Genomic DNA, 17,500 nt, shown 5'->3' with positions numbered 1-17,500 from the left:
GGTAGAGCGCATACCTTCACATATCACAAGATTGGGCATTGGATTATGAACATTTTGGCATTAGTTTCATGCCAATTGGATATAAATGAACCGTGCTATAGTAAAAGGAAGATTTTGACCTTGTCATGACCTTGACCTTTGACCCGATCGATCCCAAAATCTAATCAAATGGTCCCCGGATAATAACCAATCATCCCACCAAATTTCATGCGATTCGGTTAAAAACTTTTTTTGTTATGCGAGGAACACGCATACAAATAAATTAAATTTTTTTTTTTTTTAAATTAAAAAAATACACGGCGATCAAAACATAACCTTCCGCATTTTCAATGCGAAGGTAATAATAATAATAATAATAATAATAATAAATATATATTATATATATATAAATATATATATTGGCCATATTAGAGTCCACAGGAAGGAGAACGTGTTGTGATCATCCCGCCGCCGTCCTCTTGAAACCCCTGACGCATTTCCTGTTTGTTGCAGTTGGATATCAACTTCCTGTTGGACGTCAACCAGAACAGCACGCCTGGTGACATCACCATTCACGTCGACGTTGGCAGGTGAGGTCACTTCTCCTCTCGTCTCCAGAGGGGGAGAGAGTCCTCGGCCCCTTCGAGGCGTAACAGAAGGCTGGCAGTAACATGTATTTAAATGTATGTCTGTTTCCTCTTCAGTGATAACTACGAGAGGGAAGAGTATCTCAACGATAACTCCGTCAGCCTCCTCCTTCCTCTCAAATATGGCGTCGGCGTTAACATCCACGGGTGAGTGGGCGGCCATGACGGTCATTCCCTTTAGGAACTTACATTCAAATTAAATATATAATATATAAAACGTAGAATGAAAAAAGGTCAGAAAGTATCAAATCACTGATGAAACAAATCACACCGATTACAGTGATGTAAGAAAAAAGGGAAAGACAAGTTGTCTGTCTGTCCGTCCGTTTCTGTCTGTCTGACTGTCTGTCTGTTTGTCTCTCTGTCTGTTTGTCTGTCTGACTGATTGTCTGTCCGTCCGTCTGTCTGTTTCTGTCTGTCTGTCTGTTTCTGTCTGTCTGACTGTCTGACTGACTGTCTCTCTGTCTGTCTGACTGATTGTCTGTCTGTCCGTCCGTCTGTCTGTTTCTGTCTGTCTGACTGTCTGTCTCTCTGTCTGTTTGTCTGTCTGACTGATTGTCTGTCTGACTGACTGTCTGTCTGACTGTCTCTCTGTCTGTTTGTCTGTCTGACTGATTGTATGTCTGTCTGACTGACTGTCTGTCCATCCGTCTGTCTGTTTCTGTCTGTCTGACTGACTGTCTGTCTGTTTCTGTCTGTCTGACTGACTGTCTGACTGACTGTCTGACTGTCTGTCTGTCTGTCTGTTTCTGTCTGTCTGTTTCTGTCTGTCTGACTGACTGTCTGACTGTCTGTCTGACTGTCTGACTGATTGTCTGTCTGACTGTCTGTCTGTCCATCCGACTGTCTGTTTCTTTCTGTCTGACTGACTGTCTGTTTCTGTCTGTCTGTCTGTTTGTCTGTCTGACTGATTGTCTGTCTGTCTTTTTCTGTCTGTCTGTCTGTCTGTTTCTGTCTGTCTGTCTGTTTGTCTGTCTGACTGATTGTATGTCTGTCTGACTGACTGTCTGTCCATCCGTCTGTCTGTTTCTGACTGTCTGTTTGTCTGACTGACTGACTGTCTGACTGTCTCTCTGTCTGTTTGTCTGTCTGACTGATTGTCTGTCTGTTTGTCTGTCTGACGGACTGTCTGTCTGTCTGTCTGTCCGTCTGTCTGTTTCTGTCTGTCTGACTGTCTGTTTCTGTCTGTCTGTCTGACTGTCTGACTGACTGTCTGACTGTCTGTCTGTTTGTCTGTCTGACTGATTGTCTGTCTGTTTGTCTGTCTGACTGTCTGTCTGACTGTCTCTCTGTCTGTCTGTCTGTCTGACTGTCCGTCTTTCTTTCAGTTTCGTGACTCCCACCTCGTTTGTGTTTGGGGATGAAGACGCGACTCCGGTCGACTGCTACTCTGAAAGATTCAACTACACCTACAAGGTAGAGACGACCCCTCAGTGAACACGAGACACGAGACAGAGGTCAACGGGACAACGGCTGACCCATGTGACGGGGGGGGGGGGGGGGGGCACGTCTTAGTTCACGCTCCATGGCGTGCGTCAACAGTCCCTGTTGGCGTGTCGATGTGTCTCTCTGCTGTCTGCAGGTCTTGAACTCCGGCCCCAGCAGGTCCGTAGACACCGTGGTGGACATCAGCCTCCCGAAGATCCTCACGCCGAACCGACACCGCCTGCTGCAGGTGGTGGACTGGCAGGTGCGTCCGGCGGAAGTGGAAGTAGCAGTCCGTGTGAAAACTACCTGCAGTGTATATTTATATATTTGGGCTCCTCTCGCAGGTTTTCTGAAGACACATTTAAAATTGCCGATGTTTGCGTTTGCGGTTTTTCCGCCGTCTTTTAGCGGAGGCAGAGAAACGTGTATGGGAGGCGGCGCCGAGGTAGAGCCGGGTGGTTTGGGTTTGTTTCCTTGCGTCCTCTCGGATGCGTGCTTCTTCAATCTGGCACCTGGTCCTGAGATGCAGGCACGTGCACAGATTGACCCCAAGTGGTGCTTAACCCTGTTACCTTAGGGTCAATTTGACCCCATTCAATGTTTAACCCTCCTGTTACCTTTATATTTACTGACATATTTTACCCTCAGGGTCAATTTGACCACAGCAATTAAAACCTCCAGAAAATTATTAGAATTAATATTGTTTTCCAAGTTTAAGTGTGAGGTACTTTATGTTTGTTTGTTGACTACCTAAATAGCCCTTTAAATATATAAAAAAGTTGATATTTCTTTATATGTTTGACACAGTGAAAAACAGCCTGGGGTCAAATTGACCCCAAAGAACACCGACGTTAAACATTGAATGGGGTCAAATTGACCCGAAGGTAACAGGAGGGTTAAGCACCTCCCCTTTGCCCTGGATGAGAAAACTGCCCCTTTTTCTGGAGACACATCTTTTCTTCATTCATCAGTATTTAAGAATAAAAATAACTTCCTCTGTCATCAATTCCCTCCAAATGTGTTTTGATATCTGACGGGGCTTTTTAAATTTTTTATTTACATGACTACCCGTGAGCCAATCAGATCGCTTGCACTGTCGTTGCCATGTAATAATTCATATTTATTCATAAGGAAAATGTAAGATAGCTGTCTAATCCCGCCAAGAGGAAAATAGGTCGAGGATCACATAATTAGTGTCATGCTGCTTATGTTTCAATTCTGTCAGAAAATAATTGTTGCCGATGGATGCCCTTTTTTTTGGTTTGAGCACCTGCCCCCCAAAATGTGCACCTGCCTGCCGAGGTGTTTTATAAAAGTTGACGTCCAGAAACGTCTTGAACAGTTAAATAAAAAAATACATTCACAGGGCACCGAGGAGTGAGAGGGTTTGTTACCTTCGCATTGAAAATGCGGAAGGTTATGTTTTGTTCGCCGTGTATTTATTTATTTATTTGTATGCGTGTTATTCGCGTAACAAAAAAAGTTGTAAACCGAATCGCATGAAATTTGGTGGGATGATTGGTTATTATCCGGGGACCATTTGATTAGATTTTGGGATCGTTCGGGTCAATGTCAAGGTCATGAAAAGGTACAAAAAAAGTGCCTGCGGCGAAGGTATGTGCTCTACCGAGTGCCCGTTCTAGTTTTTGTATTGTTTGTTTTCAAGAAAATCCCTCTCTGTGCGTTTGTATAAGAACTTTGTCCTAATAGAGTAGTTTAAAACTGGAATAATACATATTTAAACTAGAACGGGCACTCGGTAGAGCGCATACCTTCGCATATCATAAGGTTGGGCATTGAATTATGAACATTTTGGCATTAGTTGCATGCCAATTGGATAATAAATTTTGACCTTTTCATGACCTTGACCTTTGACCCGATCGATCCCAAAATCTATTCAAATGGTCCCCGGATAATAACCAATCATCCCACCAAATTTCATGCGATTCGGTTTAATACTATTTTAGTTATGCGAGTAACACACATACAAATAAATAAATAAATACACGGCGATCAAAACATTACCTTCGCATTGAAAATGCGAAGGTAATGAGGAAACCTCTCATCAACTAGACTCAGCTCGTAACGCTCACTGGAAGTAGCAGTCCGTGTGAAAACGACTTGCAGTATTTATATATTTGGGCTCCTCTCGCAGGTTTTCTGAAGACATATTTAAAATTGCCGATTTTTGCGTTTGCGGTTTTCCGTCGTCTTTAAAAAGGAGAAACTTGTATGGGAAGTAAATAAAATGTGTGTGTGCGACATTAATAAATTCACTTTCTCTCTGCAGTCGTCTCACGGGTCGTGTTCCATCAGCGACACGACGGTTTCCGTCCTCGAGGACTGCGACGTGCCTCAAGCCTCCTTCATCAAGCAGCTCGTCTTTTTCTTCTCCTCCACCTCCACCCGCAGAATGGTACGGCCCAATCGTTTGTGTCCGTGATGTCGAGATGCTGGAGTCAACGATCACCACCCCACTGGTCCATAGTGTACGACACTTTAACTTTTTACTATGTGTACGCGCGTGTGTGTGCGTGTGTGTGTGTGTGTGTAGTTCTGTGGCCGTGGCGATGAGCTGTGTGAGCGCTTGGTGTGTCGTCTCGGTAACCTGGAGGCGGGGAGAGATGCCTTCATCCAACTGGAGATCAGACTGAACCCTGCTGTACTTCTCCAAGCTCCGGTAAAACACACACACACACACACACACACACACATTCTTGTGTTCCTACTTTGTGGGGTCCAAACTTGTTTTACCCAAATGTGGGGCCCCCCATTTCCAGTGGTTCTCCACCTCTGTAAAAAATCAGGCAGCATAAAAAAAAAGTCTATATCATAAATACACTTCAATCTACTCAAATTTGAAAATCGTAAACAGCCACAAACAATTCACTCACACGTCAAAACACTCAAAATCAAGAGCAAAGGTTGAAATAAGTCCATGTCCAACGATCTCGAATGCGTCTCGTGAAACGGATAAAAAAACTGGTGCCGTCCGTCTCAGGGTCGTCACGGCGTCATGAGGCTGGAGAGCACGGCGACGATGTCACATCCCAGAGAAGGTCCTCACATCGTCTTCATCACCGAGCAACCGGCAGCACAGGTACAACACCTGCACCCCACGTCTCAGCCCAGACCCCCACCACCTATCTATCTATCCATCTATCTATATACCTATCTATCTATCCATCTATCTATCTATCTATCTATCTATCCATCTATCTATCTATCCATCTATCTATCCACCTATCTATCTATCTATCTATCTATCTATCTATCCATCTACCTACCTACCTACTTACCTACTTACCCACCCACCCACCTTCCCACCTTCCCATCTTCTACCCACCCACCCACCCACCCACTTACCTACCCACCCACCCACCCACCTACTCCCTACCTTCTACCCACCTGCCACCCACCTCCCACCCACCTTCTACCCACCCACCCACCCACCCATCTTCACCCACCCACCTCCCACCCACTTACTTACCCACCCACCCACCTCCCACCTCCCACCCACCTCCCACCTACCTACCTACTTACTTACCTACCTACCTACCTACCTTCCTACTTACCTACCTGCTTACCTACTTACCTACCTTCCTACCTACCTACTTACCTACCTACCTTCCTACCTACCTTTCTACCTCCCTACCTCCCTACTGTGTTTCCTGGATGTCCCAGGTAATCATTCGCTGTATTCTGCACATGTCCAGGTGGTGGTCGAAGCTCTTTTTACCCAGAAACCCTCAACAACAGTCAAAGTCTTCATCATCGTCGTCAGTTTAGTTTTGGGTCTGATGATCCTGGCTGCTCTCATCTGGTGTCTGTGGAAGGTAAACGAGAAACCCCACGTCTTCTTTACGCTGACATATATTGTACTATATAAGGTACAGGTAAACTGCACTACCTCACAATATGAATACCTGTGTGTCTACCCGCCGCCTGTCTGTCCACCTCTCTGACTACCTGTCTCTCTACCCGCCACCTGTCTGTCCACCTCTCTGACTACCTGTCTCTCTGACTACCTGTTTCTCTACCCGCCGCCTGTCTGTCCACCTCTCTGACTACCTGTCTCTCTACCCGCCGCCTGTCTGTCCACCTCTCTGAATACCTGTGTGTCTACCCGCCGCCTGTCTGTCCACCTCTCTGAATACCTGTGTGTCTACCCGCCGCCTGTCTGTCCACCTCTCTGACTACCTGTCTCTCTACCCGCCGCCTGTCTGTCCACCTCTCTGACTACCTGTCTCTCTACCCGCCGCCTGTCTGTCCACCTCTCTGACTACCTGTGTGTCTCTCAGGCTGGTTTCTTTAAGAGGGAGTTCCAGAAGAACAAAGAGGAGGAGGAGTTCAAGAGAGACAGCTGGGACTACGTCCCTAAAAACAACAAAGAGGAGAGCACTTCATAACGCCGGCCGTCTCCTCTAGCCACGACCTCTGACCTCTAAGCGTGGGATGAAGGAGTTCACATCGGGACTCAATGAGACGTGTGTGCTGACGGATGGATGGAGTGCTGCTTATGAAAATGTGGCAAGTCAGTTGGCCTAAAACAGTGAAACATGACAGCATCGTCGGCCAAGGAAATCCTTCCAGGAGGAGTGAGCTGATGTGACTCGTGAGGAGGTGAGAGTGAGAGGGGTCGAGTGGACGCCTCCTGAACACACCTGAACCTGAACCCGATCTCTCAAAACTATTTAACCGGATGTGCCTTCACAAACAATAAGTTCAAAGACTTGAAAAAGACTGCAGCGGTGGATGTATGATGACATTTAGAGAAAGGGAAGTGACCCTGAAGCCTCCTGATGCCTGGCATCACCTGTGAGTCCTCGACGTCCGCCATTTAGACTCTTTTGAAGAGGAAACAAATCAAAGGGAGGTGACCTTCTTGTTACCTTCTGATGACCTTCTGATGACCTTCTTGTTACCTTCTGATGACCTTCTGATGACCGTCTGATGATCTTCTGATGACCTTCTGATGACCTTGTTACCTTCTGATGACCTTCTGGTGACCTTCTGATGACCTTCTGATGACCGTCTGATGATCTTCTGATGACCTTCTGATGACCTTGTTACCTTCTGATGACCTTCTGGTGACCTTCTGATGACCATTTTGTTACCTTCTGGTGGCCTTCTGATGACCTTCTGGTGACCTTCTCGTGACCTTCTGATGACCTTCCATTTCAGGGGATGGAAGCCTGGCCTCCGACTGGCCCATAGCTCTCTGGTGCACATTTTTGTTTACCTGCTGACCACACTTCATGCGCTGGTCACACACACACACACACACACACACTGTCAAGTGCTGACCGCTGGGATGTGCCGGTCCAGGGCTTTTCGAGCTTTTTTAGAAACTTTAAAGGAGCTTCACGTGACAAATGGAATCCTGTTGGATACCACAGTCTCACTGGAACTGATCTGGGACCAGTTGGTTCAGGTTAATCCAGATCAGGCGGCAACCTCCGGTTCTGCAGAGCGAAGCCGATTGGGAAGCGTCTTAAAACGTGCCTTCTCTCTACTGACCAGCAGGGGGCGACTCCTCTGGATGCAAAAACAAGTTAGTTTGCATAGAAGTCTATGAGAAAATCACTCCACTTCTCACTTGATTTATTCCCTCAGTAAACATTGTCAACATGAGTTTATGTCTCAATCTGATCATGATGTCATCATTTAGTTAATGATGGTGATTTAGGGTCAGATAGAGCATAAAGGGGGACGCTCTGAGCCGTATACGGTGTCACGACGCCACTTCCGCCGAACTTCCAGGCTTCATAACGTCAGTTCACAAACCAAAAGGTGATGTCATGATGAATTTGCCCACATCTCACATCGCATATGGTCCAGACTCCAGACGGGGGGGCGGAGCCACAGGGTTGAGGCCACTTAAAGAAAGGTTCAAACTGCCTTTGAACCTTTCTTTAAGTGGCCTGTTTTGTGAATGCTGCGGCCTCCCTCCAGTCCGTTTATCTATTTAGTACAAATGCACATCACACAGAGAGATGTTTTTATATATTTTAATAACTTTATTTTATGTTTATGTGAAGTTGTTCTGCACTGGAGAGTCTCACTGCTTTTATCAACACTTTTATATTAAAATGAAGGGTTTTCTATTTAAACAACAACAAGTTCTCGTTTTGTTTTTTCGTCATCATGAATGCAGCCTGAAAAACGACATTATCTCACTTAAAAAAAAACAGACATCCGGTCTGGTTCTGGTTCTGTTCATCGGTCCAGAAAGTTGTTAGACTCTCACCAACAAACAAAACAAAAATTATTTAAACAATAATCAATACAGTCAAGACTCAGCTAAAGGAAAATAAATCTATTTTTTTTAAATCTCACATATTTATAGATTTAATTACAGAGGATTATTTTCTCTCTCGGCAGAATTAGAAATCATGAAAAAAAACGAATTGAAAAATGTAATTAAAAAAAAGATTTACAAATAATATTAAGAGATGAGCTTGTGATTAACATATAGCAAAATGTAAACATGAACTCTTACAAAAAAACATGAATCATCAGTCTAGAAGTGTTAACCCTGTAAAGCACAGGTCGAGTTAAAGGTGAAGTTACCTCCTTGGTTATTTAAGCTTCAGTTATTATAGTAAAAATAAATGCACCTTTAAAATACATGATGCGAATAGAAAGCTGCAAAAGCTCAGTCGCCGCTTCGAATCGAACTTTTGCGTACGTTCACATCGTCATGGAAACAGTAATGACCTAGAGAGGGGGCTGTTAAGTCGACGTGGTTACTACGGCGATGAGTCTTGCTCCCGAGCGTCCGCCGAGTCAGAAGCAGCTGCAGGAGGCGGTCGACTCGGCCTCGTCCACCTCCTCCCCGTACAGAGTGATGAGCTGCGGGTGGACCCTGAACGCAACACACACACACACACACACACACACATTTTAACCCTCCTGTTACCTTCACATTTACTTACATATTTTACCCTTGGGGTCAATTTGACCCCAGCAATTAAAACCTCCAGAAAATGATTAGAATTAATATTGTTTCCCAAGTTTAAGTGTGAGGTACTTTATGTTTGTTTGTTGACTTCCTAAATAGCCCTTTAAATAAATAAAAAAGTTGATATGTCTTATATGTTTTACACAGTGAAAAACAGCCTGGGGTCAAATTGACCCCAAAGAACACCGATGGATATGTTTTCAATGTGATGAACCAAGTTGTGTTCATCACATTGAAAACATATCATCATGTGAATGTTATGTTTTCACAGTTGTCCCCAATAAATTAGGAAAAGTCATGAAATATGAGGTCAATGGGGTCAAATTGACCTCAAAGGTAAAAGGAGGGTTAATAACATATACAGGGATTATTTAACGTACGTACAACTGTTTCCAGTCGTGGTTTTGCACTGAATTGAGTCACCAGGTGTGTGTTGGGTTATGCATACTTGATGAGTACTTCGTTAGCGATCTCCACCAGCTCCCCGTCGATGTTCCAGGGGAAGGAGGCTCCCTCTGATTGGATGATGGCTGAGGTATTGGACTCGCCTTCTTCCTCACTCTCCTCCTCTGACCAGCCAATCAGAGCGCGGGGGCAAATCCTCACCGCTGACACAGCCTGAGTCTCCACGAATGAGAAGCTGAACTGCAGACAGACAATCAGACAGCAAGGAGAGGGAGTGAGTGAGTGAGTGAGTGTGTGAGTGAGTGAGAGAGTGAGTGAGAGAGTGAGTGAGTGTGTGAGTGAGTGAGTGAGTGAGTGAGTGTGTGAGTGAGTGAGTGAGTAAGTGTGTGAGTGAGTGAGTGAGCCAGAGAGTGTGTGAGTGACTTTTATTATCCACTGTCCTTTACGGTCTCTCCTGTAACACCATGAAGCTCCAACAGGGGGCAGCAGAGACCAACAGACAGACAGACAGACAGACAGACACAGACAGACAGACACACAGTCTTTCAGTCTGTCTCCTGTCTCTTATCTTCCTCATTTTATTTGGGACTAAAGCTGATAGTCGTCTGATAGTCTGTAAAAAAAAAAGAAGAAGTCCCGGAGTGAAATGACAATAAGTAAATTTACTATGGGACATAAATAAAAAATTCGAGGAAGATGTAATTTTTATTTTCATTTCGTTCCACTTTATAATTTCTACAGGGAAATGTTGCACTTTCGACCTCACTATGTGAATTTGAACTTTAAAAATGTGATGCACTGCAAAATAAACAGGTATATACAATGTTATCTTAAATGAGTGATACACTATTCAGTGACATCTTGTGGTTTTAGCTTCTTCATTATGAGCATTTGCTACTTTAACATTTTTTGGGGGGAAAACTAAATAATCTGCCTTGACGTGAATGTGGAAGTCTCATTTATCACTTCTTGGTAACAACGATGGACATTTATCACGGTTTTAATCCATAATGTAAATAATAACTAGAACGGGCACTCGGTAGAGCGCATACCTTCGCATATCACAAGATTGGGCATTGAATTATGAACATTTTGGCATTAGTTGCATGCCAATTGGATACAAATTGACCGCGCTATGGTAAAAAGAAGATGTTGACCTTTTCATGACCTTGACATTGACCTTTGACCCGATCGATCCCAAAATCTAATCAAATGGTCCCCGGATAATAACCAATCATCCCACCAAACTTCATGCGATTCGGTTTAATACTTTTTGAGTTATGCGAATAACACGCAAACACGCACACATACAAATAAATAAATAAATGGCGATCAAAACATAACCTTCCGCATTTTCAATGCGAAGGTAATTAGTTGCAGCCTGATGTAAAATAGTCAAACATGACCTCAGACAGCAGCCACAGTAAAAAGCTGCGTCATGCTCCGTCTCGTCGTGTTGTCTGCTCACCTGGGTGGAGGCTAACGGGACGTATACGTCAGCAAGGAAACAGACGGTTTTCTCAGGAGGACAGTGAACGCCACGCTGTCAGTATATTTAGTAAGTGGGCCAGAGTGCGATCTCGCAAGCCGGGCCGAACCAGGCTAATCCACTCGCTCAGAACTAGTTTGTCTATTTTTATCTCGTTGAGAGGTGGAGGCTTAAGGATGGAGATGTCAGGAGTGAGAAAACACAACGCGAGGGAAGATTCACGCAGCCGGCTCTGTTTCAGATCCGGTCTAAACCACACAGCGGCATCTCGGTTTATTTAGCCCACTATTGCCGGTTAAAGTGAAAAGCGTGTCCAGGTAATGAGGTGACCTCTACTCAGGTGACCTCTACTCGAAAGTCACGCGTTACACCAAACACTGTATAAACTACCATATAGCTATAATCAATCTGTTCTCTGCATCGTCAAGGCGACGATAATGAGATATCAATGAACTGCCAAAGTGGCGTCTGATTTATTTGTTGACATCAAATGCAACACATAACTCATTTCTACTGTTAGGTTGTAATAGTTTATTTTGATTCTGTAGTCTTGAGCTTTAAATGAATACATATAGAAAGATATTATAATCAGAAGTATTAGGGAGAATATTATTATTATTATGAATGTATTATGAAGCATAGAGGTACTGTTTACTCTATGCAAATAATTAATGTAAATGGCAAGAAGTAATGTCTGTTGATGAGAGTGAATGTTAGTTTAATGTTGTGAATGTCGAAGCCGGTTGAAGCCCGTGAAGTCACTTTAATGAGACAATAGCAGACGGGACTTTTATTGTGAAAATACTTGTTTCGTGACTCGGGGTTCATGACCTTTGACCTCTCCATTTTGATAGCGGGACTTTGATCCAACAGGAAGGTGTTTGAGGCTGAACTACCTTTGAGAGGAGCTGATTGGCTGATTCTGGGACTAAGACTCTGTACTGGGGGAACATCGTTCTCTTTGTCTGGACCCGGGTCCTTCAGGCTGCTTCCTGTTGAGCCCGGATCACCACGGCAACCACGATCCTGAGCCTGGACTGTTTGTTTACACTTCTTGCCATTAAATATTGTTAAACTTAATTCACGTTCCTCTTATACTACTTTAAATCAGATGTCAGTCAAATATTTACTCTCTTTTAGCTTTTGCTTTGGGTTTGCTAACCGTGTCGGTCTGCTGTGAGGATTTTTGTCCTGGAGATAAAAACTGTGAGGCTCAACCAAAGGGGGGAGGGGGGGAGGGGCCCAGACTCATGTGATAATCCTCTGCGATTCACAACGTCAGTTACTGTTAAATAAATGCTTCTGTGACATGTGATCAACGTTTCACGCGTATTTCACTTTTAGCCTTCAGATACCTTTAAATGTTGAAAAATCTAAAAAATAATCTGAAGATTCATCCGGATTCTGGTTCCGTGAGCAGACTCCAAGCCTGAGTTTGAACTCCATCCCCGACATTGAAAGTTTCCCTTGTTGTTTCGAAGGCGCGGGCCGAGAGGACGTCGACCGGCTGCTCTCACCTGTCCGCTAGAGCCGCTGTATCTCTTCAGGTGTTTGATGAACTCGGACCTGGAAGTGTTTCCGACTGCGATCAACGCCGCGCTGCCATTGGCCAAACTGTCACGAACGAGAGGTGGAAGAGAACGTTCAGTCGCAGAAACGCGATGACGTAAAACCCGCCGCGTGGTGCGTTCAGGGTCACGACAAAGCTCACTTGAACTTTTCCCGAAAGGGTTAACTGCTCGTCATGTACCTGGTGTTGGGGGCCAGTCCCCGAGGTGCGTGTGGACTGAGGCAGGGAATGGACATGATGCCGATGCTGAGATACGGGCCCTGACGACTCGTCCAAGACTCCTCCCCTTCTGTACCAGCCAATCACAGAAAAAAAGAAAAAAATCAGTGAATCAAATTGGATCGACAGAGACGGAAATCTGAACCCGCTTTTTAATCTCCTGTCCTGATTGGTCTCACCTGACTCTGGGTCCTCATCACGGTCTCTGAGAAAAGAGATTTTAATTGAGTGTTTAACATCAAAGGAAGAGAATCAGTGTGACATCATATGAACAAATACACAAGTCAAACCGGACCACCAGAGGGTTGTTTCACAATGCTGATGTGTGTGTGTGTGTGTGTGTGTGTGTCTCACCCGCTTGACTTCTTTGCTGGCAGAAAGGACAGCTGACAGTCCTCTGGTCTGAGGGACAGAGGAGAGGACAGGATATTTTAAAATGCAGTGACATATTTCTTGAAATCTGAATTCAAGTCAAAGTAAATCATTTTGTTTGAGTGGTTTTAACATATGACCTCCATATGACCTCCATATGACCTCCAACTTGGATCCTGGAAAAAAACACAACTTAACTGTGTGTGTGTGTGTGTGTGTGTGTGCGTGACCTCAGCCTCGCCAGCGTCTTCGCGAGAGCGTACTCTCGGCGCCGCGATGACGGCATCCACCTCTTCTTCTCGGCCCGCGCTAAGCTCCGCCCCCCGAAGCCGAACATGGCGGAGAAACCGAAACACACCAACTGGCCGAGAGACGAGAAGCTGCACATGTCCACCTGCTGCAGGTGGCCTGCAGACGGAGAAACATGACATCATCAAAACGTATCCAGAAGACTGAGGACCCCACACACACACACACACACACACACACACACACACACACACACACACACACACAGCCTGTAAGAAGTCCAAGGGGTCGTATAGTGAGAAGCTTATTAATATTCATGAGAGGCAGCACACATAGGGGAGACAGAAAGAGGTCAGGCGTGTGTGTGTGTGTGTGTGTGTGTGTTCAGGGGAATCACATGGCAGTGGGTGACCAGTCTCTGGTTGTTCGTGCTCCAGTTGGACCAGTCCGGCTGTATATCTGGACAGCGGGGCACAACTCAGAGGACATTTACAGCAGATTTAGGACACGTGTCTCATTCAGTGAAAGATTAAACGATGATACATTCCTTTTTAAAGGGCAATACCACGAAATACATGCTGCTTTTGTTTGTGACTTTGAACGTGCGACGTTCAGACAATCCCCCCCAAAAACAAAAGGTGTTATTCTCCAGTCATGTCTTTGTTCTCACGAACGCCATCCTCCCTCTCTTCCTTCACTCTCTTTCCCTCTTTCTCTCTCTCCCTCCCTCCCTCTCTCTCTCTTCCTCTCTCTCTCTCCTCCCTCCCTCCCTCTCTCTCTCTCTCTCTCTCTCTCCCTCTCCCTCCCTCTCTCTCCCTCTCTCTCTCTCCCCCTACCTCTCTCTCTCTCTCTCTCTCTGTATCTCACACACTCTCACACACACACACACACACACACACACATGCCATCTGGCCACATACCTGCTGTAACCTACTGAACTGCTGTCCGCCCACCTGTCTGTCTGACTGACTGCCCGTCTGTCTCTCTGGATCGCATTTGATTTCCTCTCCATATGGCATGTTTTCTGTGAGTCTGTGTGTGTGTGTGTGTGTGTGTGTGTGTGTGTGTGTGTGTGTGTGTGTGTGTGTGTGTGTGTGTGTGAGATGGCCAGTCTCACAGTCAGTGTGTCAGAGAGATCCAACGTGCAGCGCTCCTCAGAAGGTGAACCGATGTTTATTTTGGGCCAGCAAGTAAAACATATTAAATATACCGGAGAGTTTGATTTACAAAAGAAATAATAAAAAAATAATTATTTCCTATGAGTTGCCTGATCTTAACTAAATACTTTAGGCTGTTCTTGTGTTGTTGGGGCTACAATCGTCATTTCAGAAAGGTGCCATGTTGTGTTACTTCCTGTGCGTTAGAGACGCTGCTGGATTTCATGACGTGTGGATGGAGCCAGGCTAGCTGTTTCCTCCCGTTTCCAGTCTTTATGCTAAGCTACGCTAACTGGCTGCAGGCCACAGCTTCGTAAAGGAGAGGCCCACATGCGATGTGCTGCCCGTTACAGTTCAGGTATGTTCCCCTCTGTGACCCCGTCTGAGCTCACCTGTAGTCCCCTGGTGTTTGTGGGAGGAGCTTCCTGCCTGGGAACTTTAACTGTTTTCTATTGTTCAGGAATTAGTCTCATTCGTGGCACTGAATACTCCCATCTGTCACACACGAAACCTAACGAGCCATCATCACGCACACTGTCCTGCTGCCAGCTGATTAGTCCTCAGGTTAACCTGAGAGGGGAAGGGGCGGGGCTACGGGGAGCAGAGGAGACCTGTGATTGAGAGTGAAACCGATCCCGCTGTCAGACATCTGTCTGTGCGCCGCCTCCAGAGTCGAGTCGCACACAGCCTGCGCCGCGTCTGTTTGTCCTCAAACAGCCCGAGTGACCGTCAGCCAATCACGGCAAAGCTAAATAAGAACTCGAGCTCCTGATTGGCTCCGTGTGAGTGGCTTGAAGTTAAGTAAGTTATAACCATGATGGGGAGGTGACTGCAGACCCAGAACAGGCCGAATCCCCTCAGGATAACACAAGTATAGATCCATAACAGGTAGAGACCACACAGGACGATAGATCTAGAAGAGGTAGAACCCACCCAGAACAATGTGACAAAACCCATCAAGGATGATTAGACGATAGATCCATAACAGGTAGAACCCACCCAGAACAATGTGATAAACCCATCAAGGATGAATAACGATAGATCTAGAAGAGGTAGAACCCGCCCAGAACAATGTGATAAACCCATCAAGGATGAATAACGATAGATCTAGAAGAGGTAGAACCCACCCAGAACAATGTGACAAAACCCATCAAGGATGATTAGACGATAGATCTAGAAGAGGTAGAACCCGCCCAGAACAATGTGACAAAACCCATCAAGGATTATTAGACGATAGATCTAGAAGAGGTAGAACCCACCCAGAACAATGTGGCAAAACCCATCAAGGATGATTAGACGATAGATCTAGAAGAGGTAGAACCCACCCAGAACAATGTGATAAACCCATCAAGGATGATTAGCCGATAGATCTGGATTTAGCCACTGTGGCCAAAGGCTAGAGATGTAATGCTGCCTCGGGGGTGAGGAGTATTCTACAAAAAGAAGCTATTTAAAAGTTCTGGGTCAGCTGGAACATGCAGCATCTGAAAACTTCTTTTATTTATATAAAGGAAAAGTTTACTTTCCAGAAACACGAGTTACTCAGCAGATAAGTAGCACGACCGTAAAAAATCTGCAGCAGTAAAATGCAAAACATCAATGCAGTGGTAATCTTAATCCCAACACATCAGAATTACACAAAGAGCGTGCAGTCAAGTGCCGTATTAATATAGATATATAGATATATTTTTCTACACAGTGATATTCTTTTATCTCTATTATTTGTGTTTATTACCTTCGCATTGAAAATGAGGAAGTTTATGTTTAGATCGCCGTGTATTTATTTATTTGTATGTGTGTTACTCGCATAACTCAAAAGTTTTAAACCGAATCGCATGAAATTTGGTGGGATGATTGATTATTATCCGGGGACCATTTGATTAGATTTGGGGACCGATCGGGTCAAAGGTCAAGGTCATGAAAAGGTCAAAATCTTATTTTTACCAGTCAATTTGTATCCAATTGGCATGCAACTAATGCCAAAATGTTCATAATTCAATGCCCAATCTTGTGATATGCGAAGCTATGCGCTCTACCGAGTGCCCGTTCTAGTTTTTTTATTGTATTGCTTGAATGAATTGACCTAAACCTGAACCTACCCAGGACGATGTGCAGGGCCGCCGTGACCGGGTCTCTGACTCCATGAACGGAACAGGAAACCACGTCCGTAGAACCTGCGGCGACAGACAGAAAGACCGTCCATGAACCGCCTGGCGGTTTTCTCAGGTGGACGGATGTTTGGCTCTCTGCGTGAAGACGTGTCCTCTCTCTCACCAGCAGGAATGATTCCGAGTGGCAGCGCTGGTTTCACTGGTCTCTCTGGAGAATCGGCGTCCAGCTGAGCTCTGAGGACCAGAGCGTGGCACAGCTCCGCCACCGACCCGTCCCCACCGACACACACCACCCTGACGGACAGGTGGGCAGGTAGAGTCTCCCTCATCCATTCGGTCCAAATACGATATGTTTTGGACTTTTGAAGACATTTTTGACGGTTCCTAACTTTGGATGGGGAACAGATTGGAAGGAACAGTCACAAAGGTGCTTTATGTTCGGCATAGGGCTCTGCAGGTCATCCAGTAGGGGGCATGGCTTCTCCAGAGCAGCATTACTGAATATTCCCTTGCCAATAACATTCAATAGGTATCAAGTCTCAAATGTGTTCCAAGGATCCAAAACTGTTCAGTACTTGCTGCTGGAACTGTTTGTCACATTTGTAATCTTGTTTTACTTCACCCTCCTGTTACCTTTCGGGTCAATTTGACTTTAGGGTCAATTTGACCCCAGGCTGTTTTTCACTGTCAAACATATAAGAAATATCAACTTTTGTATATATTTAAAGGGCTATTTAGGTCGTCAACAAACAAACATAAAGTACCTCACACTTAAACTTGGGAAACAATATTAATTCTAATAATTTTCTGTAGGTTTTAATTGCTGGGGTCAAATTGACCCCGAGGGTAAAATATGTGAGTACATGTGAAGGTAACAGGAGGGTTAAACATCCCAATGTAACATGTTCAT

At 45.1% G+C, this 17,500-nt stretch overlaps 2 protein-coding genes across 3 annotated transcripts in view; one reads left to right on the top strand and one right to left on the bottom strand.

Annotated features, from left to right (window-relative positions):
* Positions 1-7,950, top strand: part of itga4 (integrin alpha 4) — a 23,158-nt gene extending 15,208 nt beyond the window's left edge. For both annotated transcript variants that reach the window (XM_056424961.1, XM_056424953.1), the window contains exons 21-29: positions 493-569; positions 684-773; positions 1,955-2,042; positions 2,209-2,316; positions 4,345-4,470; positions 4,609-4,734; positions 5,056-5,154; positions 5,771-5,890; positions 6,356-7,950. In XM_056424961.1, the coding sequence (XP_056280936.1) occupies positions 493-569; positions 684-773; positions 1,955-2,042; positions 2,209-2,316; positions 4,345-4,470; positions 4,609-4,734; positions 5,056-5,154; positions 5,771-5,890; positions 6,356-6,463 (942 nt within the window). In that variant the 3' untranslated portion in view covers positions 6,464-7,950. The remainder of the gene's footprint in view (positions 1-492; positions 570-683; positions 774-1,954; positions 2,043-2,208; positions 2,317-4,344; positions 4,471-4,608; positions 4,735-5,055; positions 5,155-5,770; positions 5,891-6,355) is intronic.
* Positions 7,951-8,049: 99 nt separating this feature from the next.
* cerkl (ceramide kinase-like) overlaps positions 8,050-17,500 on the bottom strand; it is a 33,443-nt gene continuing 23,992 nt past the window's right edge. The window contains exons 6-14 of the mRNA XM_056424971.1: positions 16,754-16,884; positions 16,579-16,653; positions 13,304-13,481; positions 13,056-13,103; positions 12,881-12,906; positions 12,663-12,771; positions 12,430-12,526; positions 9,467-9,663; positions 8,050-8,922 (exon numbers count right to left, since the gene is read on the bottom strand). Coding sequence (XP_056280946.1) covers positions 8,844-8,922; positions 9,467-9,663; positions 12,430-12,526; positions 12,663-12,771; positions 12,881-12,906; positions 13,056-13,103; positions 13,304-13,481; positions 16,579-16,653; positions 16,754-16,884 — 940 coding nt within the window. The 3' untranslated portion in view covers positions 8,050-8,843. The remainder of the gene's footprint in view (positions 8,923-9,466; positions 9,664-12,429; positions 12,527-12,662; positions 12,772-12,880; positions 12,907-13,055; positions 13,104-13,303; positions 13,482-16,578; positions 16,654-16,753; positions 16,885-17,500) is intronic.

This window comes from Pseudoliparis swirei, chromosome 2 (genome assembly GCF_029220125.1).
Source record: "Pseudoliparis swirei isolate HS2019 ecotype Mariana Trench chromosome 2, NWPU_hadal_v1, whole genome shotgun sequence".
Taxonomy (NCBI): Eukaryota; Metazoa; Chordata; class Actinopteri; order Perciformes; family Liparidae; genus Pseudoliparis; species Pseudoliparis swirei.
The sequence above is the reverse complement of the archived record's forward strand: the minus strand, read 5'-3'. Positions and strand labels throughout refer to the sequence as shown.